The following is an 8,309-nucleotide window of genomic DNA, read 5'->3' on the forward strand; positions in this document are numbered from 1 at the left end:
CTCATCGGGCTCTGCACTGATGGTATGGAGCCTGCTTGCGATTCTCTCCTTCTCTCTCTCTCTCTCTCTCTCTCTCTGCCCCTCACCCCCCAAAATAAATAAATAACATAGAAAAGAAATTAAGCGTATTTTCTGATATTCATTTCCCTTTGAAATTTCACAAGTAGTTTAACGATCTACTCTCTCGCCCTGAAAATCCCATGTTCAATAGGTCACAAAACCTATCAGTATTAATCCCAAGTGTCTCTTCCCCTTTTTTGGCTTTTATTTGGAAAAGCAGTAGCCAGACAACATAAAATCTCAGTAAGAACGATAAGTAAGAAAATACATGGGGAAACCATATTTGCGGAAATAACTTCATTAGCGATTCATACATGTTAGCAATTTCAAACATGATACCCACCATTGTTGAGAAAAATAAACAAGTTACAAAGCAAAGAATTATATTAAAAAATTATATATAAATGGGGAAAATTCTGATACGCTAGGCACCCGGTGGTGTAAGTCACCTGCAATACAGGTGAACAGACTGCGAGTGCAGTACTGTTGTCAGAAACAGATTCTGCAAAGCGTTTACCGGTTTTGCTCCTGTCTGCAGCCGGCCACTGCGGCTCGCCGGACCCCATCGTGAACGGGCACATCAGCGGGGATGGTTTCAGTTACCGGGACACTGTGGTTTATCAGTGCAACCCTGGCTTCAGACTGGTGGGGACTTCGGTTCGAATCTGCCTGCAGGACCACAAGTGGTCCGGACAGACCCCCGTCTGCGTCCGTAAGTACCGCGTGAACCAGTTCAGCGCGCGCTGCCTTTGCTTACCTTCTCTGTCGGGAGTCCCGGCACAGACTCAGCACAGACATGCGGTAGCTCCAGAGTGAAGCAGAACGGAACCTTCACCGGGGCCGAGAGAGACTCTGGGCAGGGCTGCTCCCTTCCTCTCCCATCCACCTCCCCTGTGTTCCCTTCCGGCACCTCCAGATGCTGGTCCACAGTTGACGTGCTCCTTCACTCACCTCCGACAGACCCCAGGATGAGTGGTGTCCTGCACGCATTTGCCTGATTTCATCACAGGGTAAACAAGGTGCAAACAGAAGCTGATTATAGCAGGGCTAAGGCACTGAGTCTGAGCCTGCAGATTGGCTTTCCATAGCCAATAGCCACACGCCCCTGATCTTCTGTGTTATTTTGTATTTTTTCTTTCAACAAGACTACAGAGTTTTGCAAGCAGTCCTTTCTTTAAAGAAAGACATAGAATTTCATGGAATGATGGTCCTCAAACTTTATAACATCCAAGATAACTATTGACTAGTGTTTTTGTAAGACATTGAAAACTCTATTGCAAAATTTGTTTTAAACCAATTGGTTTTTTTTCTCCCAGTATATTCTTTATTTCCCGTGGATAATACAGAGGAAGTGTGGATGCAGCCATAGATAATAACAGGTGTTATCTAGGACAGTGCAGTGGTGAGTGGGCAGAGTTCAGGGTGAAGGCTTTACTTAGAAGAAAGAACCATTGACAAGATAATTGAGGAGGAAAACACCAGTTTTATGACTGTAATGTGTTTCTTTTGAAAAGGCCTCTGAGGGATATCTTTGGGATTTGTATTGCTGTTATTTAGGGCATGACATTAGTGACAGGTCACTACATTTCCTAAGATCATACAATAGGGACTGTCGAAGAAAGCTACTGTTTGTGTATGCACGCTTATTTTGCTAATTTTCTGATGTTTACATTGATACTGGAAAAATGGATACATGTGCAATTATAGTTATCAGCCAGGTCCCTATAATTTCCAAATGAGGATTTCCACACAATTAGCTGGTGCGTCCTAAGGGGAAAATACTCAAAACTCGTAATTAACGTAAGAATTTTACCCGCTCTTGTTCACCGCTTTATTCTAGAGTTACTTGGCGTCCTGTCATGACGTAAGAATAATTAGTAAGATAAACAAGTACATTTTCGACATGTGGGTTATTTTCCATAATTATAGTAAAAACCTGTAGGTTCAGCTTCTGGTTGTTTCACCGTTTTTCCTTCCGAGTGTAAGCACGGTCTGCCACGAGTCTGACAGCCATCTCTGAACCCATACGTGTGACACGCCTGTAAATGTGTCCATGTGGAATCCGTTTTCTGACACTGCCGTGGGCCTGTCTTCCTACGCAGCCATCACCTGCGGCCACCCCGGGAACCCCGCCCACGGCCTCACCAACGGCAGCGAGTTCAACCTGAACGACGTGGTGAACTTCACCTGCAACACGGGCTACCTGCTGCAGGGCGCCGCCCGGGCCCAGTGTCGGAGCAACGGCCAGTGGAGCAGCGCGCTGCCCGCCTGCCGAGGTAGGAGGGCCTCGCGGAAGGGGCCCCGCAGGCCGAGGTTGGCGGGCTGACCGACGCCCCAGAGGACCCGCCTGTGTGGCGCTTCAGGCACTAGACCCCACAGATGCTCTCGCTGCTCAGGGGGGAGACAGTGTGAGAATAATGGGGAACGCTGCCGGGGGTCCCATCAGAATGGTCTAGGACCCTAAAGGAGGCCTCTCTCCCGTTTCCCTTTGTCTTCACCCATTGTCCTTCTCTACAGCATCTTTGGACCGAGGGCGTCTAGACCTGGGGCAGCATTTAGGAAGTTCTCATAGCTTTTAAATCTCTCTCTCTCTCCTTTCTCCCACCCATTCATTTATTCAAAAATCACCACCTAGATCTCAGCTAAAACCTGAATTTTCAAGATCTGCTGTTTTGGGGTTTCTGTCTTTCTTTTTTTTTTTTTTAAATGTTTTATTTATTTCTAGGAGAGAGAGAGAGAGACAGCGTGAGCAGGGGAGGGTCAGAGAGAGAGGGAGTCACAGACTGAAACAGGCTCCAGGCTCTGAGCTGGCAGTCAGCACAGAGCCCGACGCGGGGCTCGAACCCACGAACCGCGAGATCATGACCTAAGCGAAAGTCGGACGCTTAACCGACTAAGCCACCCAGGCACCCCGGTTTCTGTCTTTCTTGAGGTTTGAGCACATACTATTTAAGGGTCAGCTTCCATTGCCTTCCATGAGAACGTCTTGCACGCTGAAGGTGAAGTGTACTTCAGGGTGGAGGTGAAGAATTTATGGTAGTGAGATGAACGGTATGGGAGCCCGAGAGTGAGAGCTCCTCTGGCTGAGTCACCCACCTTCCCACGGGGGTCCCCAGGGAGCTATGTCCAAATGAGATGATAGCAGAATGGGACCCGAGCAATTCTTTAAAATAGTTATGTGAAATGTGGCTACCAGACAGTAGAGTTCCGGTCCGAGCCTACACGGGAGTGCTGGACAAGGTGAAGCCTCCGAGTTTCACTTCCCTCTAAACACTAGTCTTAGATTCACACTACTTCGGTGTAGAGGAAAACTTGCCGTGACTAGAAAGACCCTGGGCCTTTGTTCTCACTGTCCCCACCAACCAGACTTCCGGTTCTGCTGTGGCTGGGCCTGGGCGCCTGGGGCTTGGGGTGCGGGGGCACTTTCCCACTGAGCTTTTTGTGCAAGAGCACCTGCTGGTCCCATGACAATGTGGGTGGGGTCTGGGCAGCTTGAAAACTGACACGTGTACCTGATATATCATCATCATCATCATCATCATCATCATCATTACTGTTAACAGCTGTGTGAGCCAGGGGCCACGGAGGAGGGTGACCAGAGCTGGGGGCATCTCCGAGGGCGCGTACCAGCACAGGAAGCTGGCTTCTGGGTGGCATCTCCTTGCATTTTTGCATTGAACGTCAGCACACTCGGGCGTACCCCAAATACTTCTCAACGCGGTGCAGAACACAGCTGAAGGGCTTACCTCGCCTCACAGGGAAGCATGAGGGCGCGCGCCTGTGAGACATGGCCAGGATGAGAGCAGCCGCGGCGGGGCGCGGCCGCAGGGACGGAGATGGAGATGACGCAGCTTGAGTCACACTGCTCTCCCCACCTGTATGACAGGAAAGCAACAGCACACCTGAAACAGTGATTAAGCTGGAACGCCTGTAAATTTTGGTCCGGTTTGTCTTGACACAGGGTACAGCATACTTGTGCCTTTGATGTCTCAGGGACATCCACACAGGCTCTATGCCTCTTCCCCCAAAGCCCCTCTGTTCAACTTCACATGTATTAAGCACATGCTCTATTCCGAATGCCGTGCTACACTCTGCCAGAGACAGGTAATTTCATTCATACCTTTGAGCGGATAACACGGAACCCAGAGGAGTTCGCCAATCAGGTAGGCAGACTGTCACCCACAGTTGCTGAGACATCATCCATCTGACACATAATATATGCTTGCTGGACGGAAGATGGGATGAACTCAAAATCGTGGATTTTCCGTATCAAACTTTTTTGGGGGGAACCGTATTCCATTTTCCTCTAGCTTCTACAGAAGAAGAGGAGTGGAGATTAAATGGTGGCATTTATTAATGGGTTTCAGGGTTTTGGATACCACACTGGGTCCATTAGAAGCCTAGGGCACAGCTCGATGTTGGGATGTGTAGTGCCCTCTTCAGTATTAATTCTGCCTTTCCTTACCTTTCTCCATTTTCTCAAATAATAGGACTGTACTTAATTTTTTAGAGAATACAAAAGGAAGTTTTTAGGTTCATAGAAAAATTGGGAAGATGCAGATCTCGCACGTTTCCCTTGCCCACACGTGCACAGTGCCCCTCATTGTCCACATTCCCCACCAGATGGTGCATTTGTTACAGTCAGTGAATCTGTAGTAACAGCTCACTGCCCAGGGGCCGTACTTTGCGTTAGGGTTCACTTTTCGTGTTGTACCTTCTATGGGTTTGGACCAATACATAACGACATGTATCCACCCTGATAGTATCGTACGAATAGCTGAACTGCCCCAAGTACCCTCAGTGTTCCACCTGTTCATCCTTCCCTCCCCCACTCACCCCTGGCCACTACTGACCTTTTTCGTGTCTCCATAGTTTTGCCTTTTCCAGAAGGTCATATAGTTGGAATCGTACAGTATGTAGACTCTTCAGACTGCCTGCCTTCCCATGGTAATATGCACTAAGGGTTCCTGCATATCTTCTCATGGCTCGACAACTCATTTCTTTCTTGTGTGGAATGATATTCCATTGTCTGGATGGACCACAGTTTATTTATCCCTCACCTGCTGAAAGGTAGCTTGGGCACTTCAAGTTTTGGTAATTACAAATAAAGCTGCTGTCAACATCCCTGTAGAGAGTTTTGTGTGAACACAATAGGGAGTTTTCACCTCCTTCAGATAAATACCAAGGAGTGTGGTTGTCAGATTGTATAGTAAGAGCATGTTTAATGTTGTCCACACTGTCTTCCGAAGTGCGGGTGCCGTTTTGCGCTCCCTCCAGCAGTGAGTGAGAGCTGTGTCGCCCCACACCCCTGGCAGGGTTTTCGTGATGTCTGTATTCTGGATTTTGGACATTCTCGCAGGTGGAGAGTAGCTCTTCCTGTGCTTCCATTTGCATTGCCCTGATGACATAGGACGTGGGGCATCTTTTCTTGTGGTGACTTGCCTCTGTGTATCTTCTTCGGTGAGGCGTTGCTCAAGGCCTTCAGCCCATTTTTCATACAGATTTCTTGTTTTCTTACTGAGTTTTAAGAGTTCTCTGTCTGTTATCCATCGTCTCCTTTGCTAATCTCTTCTCCTACTCTGGCTTATCTTCTCCTTCTCTTGGTGCTGCCTTTTATGGTAGAGAATCTCAATTTGTGCTTACTTTTGAAAGCTGTTCCTCCCAGGACCTCTGATGAAGGGGTAGAGGAATGTCTGGTAAACGCAGCCCTACAGCAATGGAGTGGATTGGAAACCACCGTAACATCTCCAAGACGCCTTCAGCTCACATATTCCTGTTCTCTATTTATTTTTGTTTGTTTGTTTCCTTCATTTATGAGCTAAGAGCTACAGTCTAGTGTGTCGGAGGCCGCGCCGGCTCCGGCAGGTCCAGGGGTCCCTGAAGGATGGACGGTGTCGGCGAGAGAGAGAGTGAGAGATGCCCCGAGATTCTTTCTGATCACCAGGCAGGCATCTCTGTCCTGTCGGTTTTGGTGTCTTTATTTAAAGGTTCAACAACCATATGAGGTCAGAGAAAAGGAATTTCTTACAATGAGAGGTCTTTTGTGATATCAGTTGCAGAATTATCCCAGTCATGGTGAATTTACGACCAAGGAAATAACAGGATGCTCTTAGTGAAAGACAGGATAACATATAGGTTACATTGTATATAGATAAAGATAAGTTAGGAGTCAGTCTGTCTGGCTCTCAAGAGGATGAATGATTCTGAATTGGTTAGTTTGTGGAAACTACCAAGGGGGCTCTATATGTATCAGTCTCTGCATCTGGGTTTATGTTTTAATTACTCTTATCCATCCTCACCCCAGCTGCCAGTGTAAGGGAGGGTGTCTGTGGAATGTAGGCCCTGAGGAAGGGGCTGCCATACATCACCAAGTAGTAAGTTATGTTCGGTACTTGTCTGTACCTTAACTATAAATTAGGCTCTTCTGATATGGGACCAGGCTCAATAGTAACTCTTGTGTTCTTAACCCCCTTTATTATCTAAGTCTTGGATCTGCAAGGCCCATAGGAAGAACCTTTTGACAATGATCCACAGAGCTCTTATCTAAAATCTCTTTTGTAAAGGCAGGAATATGCTTTTCCTATGAGGTAACTGTGTTCAGAATATGGGTCTGATATGGAATATCGTGAGGCCTGGTCAATACCAGCAGGCTCGTTTCCACCACGAGCCAGTAGTAGCAGAAGGAGATACTAGTCTTCATTTCTCATGGCAGAAGCTGTGCACACACTGCCATGTCCTTGCTGTGACTGCCATCCAGAGAGACCGGCGCGGCTCCCGGCACTAGTGCACAGAATTTACATGTTTATTATAAAACCAGGGAAAACATGATTTCAAGGAGGACAGGCTCATAAAGGCAGTGAAGCCTTAGGGGGAAAAAAATGTCATGAAACTCAAGAAATTGAAGGTAAGAAAAATATCTACTTTTTAAACAAAATTACCAGGGATTCTCCATGCCTATTGCAGTATAACCTGATTCTTGTCTTATGTGCTTCCTTGAATAATTCCACAGAAAGGTTAGCGTGTCCTGTCTCACGCTAGCGTACTGTTGTGCTTGATTTCTCCTCCCAAATTCTTGATAATATCTATATATTGTGTACAAACCGTAGACATTTTTTCCTCTCTTACTTATAAAAATAATTAAATTCAGAGATATAAAATAGATGTCCCTATGTGATTACACACATGAAGATAAAGTGAAGAAAATATGGGGTTAGTGACATTTCTGTTATGCTTAGAGAGGATTAAAAAAAAAGCAAACAATAAAAAAATTCACTAAAGACGTGCCTAGGTGGCTGAGTCCATCAAATGTCTGACTTTTAATTTCAGCTCAGGTCATGGTCTCATAGTTCCTCAGCTTGAACCCTATTTCAGGCTCTGTGCTGACAACATGGAGCCTGCTTTGGACTCTCTCGCTCTCAAAAATAAATAAAAATTTTAAAGAAAATAAAGAAACTACGCATATGAATACATTTATATGTCTATGAAAAACCATATATAATCGTAGATATCAGAATTTTTAAATGGCAAAATTTTCAAATTGAGGGAAAGACAAGAACTAGTCCCACGTTTGTGGCTTCATTTAACGCCTGTCTTCTGGGTCTGTGGGGAAGCGGAGCCAGAAGTAGCAGTTGAAAGCCAGGGCCCGGGGAGCGTGGGGCAAGCTCCCTCCTAGAGCGGGAAGAGGTCGGGGCTGGCGGCCCCCGGCAGCCGCCCTGAGATCCCCCCTGGCAGAGGAGTCTCCGGGGGCGGAAGGGGAACGGGGTCCGCCCTTTGGAGTTCTCAGTGTGCAGCACGGTGTGGCCTGTGCCGGAGCTGCGTGGGGCCGAGCTCTCCAGATCGGTCATCTTGGATGAGTCCGTGCGGGGTCTACGGTCAGCGGTCAAGTTCACATCAGTTCCCTCGCATGGACACTCAGGGAAATACACCCTCCTCCCTGGTTTCTGTGAGTTCGAGATAAACCAGTATTTGTGAAATTCTTCACCGCTGCCCAGGGTACAGTAGGCCCTCTGTCTTCCCACCACGACCTCAGGCCTCTGAAATGTATATTCCCTCAGGAAAGTCAGGCAATCAGTTGTAATCAGCTCTAATTCATTAGAGCGTTTATCTTGCAGTGAACCCGAATCGCAACTGACTTCATCTTTACCAGGTATTGATAAAAATGAAAGCATAACTTTCATGTGTTTGGAAAACAATCATAAATTGCTCTTTTTTTTTTTTTTTTTTTTTTTTTTTTTTTTTTCTTTGGGCGC

At 46.8% G+C, this 8,309-nt stretch overlaps 1 protein-coding gene across 1 annotated transcript in view; it reads left to right on the forward strand.

The window, feature by feature from the left end:
• CSMD1 (CUB and Sushi multiple domains 1) overlaps window positions 1–8,309 on the forward strand; it is a 1,564,948-nt gene that overhangs the window by 1,508,300 nt on the left and 48,339 nt on the right. The window contains exons 52-53 of the mRNA XM_077771883.1: window positions 599–772; window positions 2,163–2,336. Coding sequence (XP_077628009.1) covers window positions 599–772; window positions 2,163–2,336 — 348 coding nt within the window. The remainder of the gene's footprint in view (window positions 1–598; window positions 773–2,162; window positions 2,337–8,309) is intronic.

The sequence above is a fragment of the Crocuta crocuta genome, unplaced genomic scaffold, assembly GCF_008692635.1.
Source record: "Crocuta crocuta isolate KB4526 unplaced genomic scaffold, BGI_CrCroc_1.0 scaffold111, whole genome shotgun sequence".
Classification (NCBI taxonomy): Eukaryota; Metazoa; Chordata; class Mammalia; order Carnivora; family Hyaenidae; genus Crocuta; species Crocuta crocuta.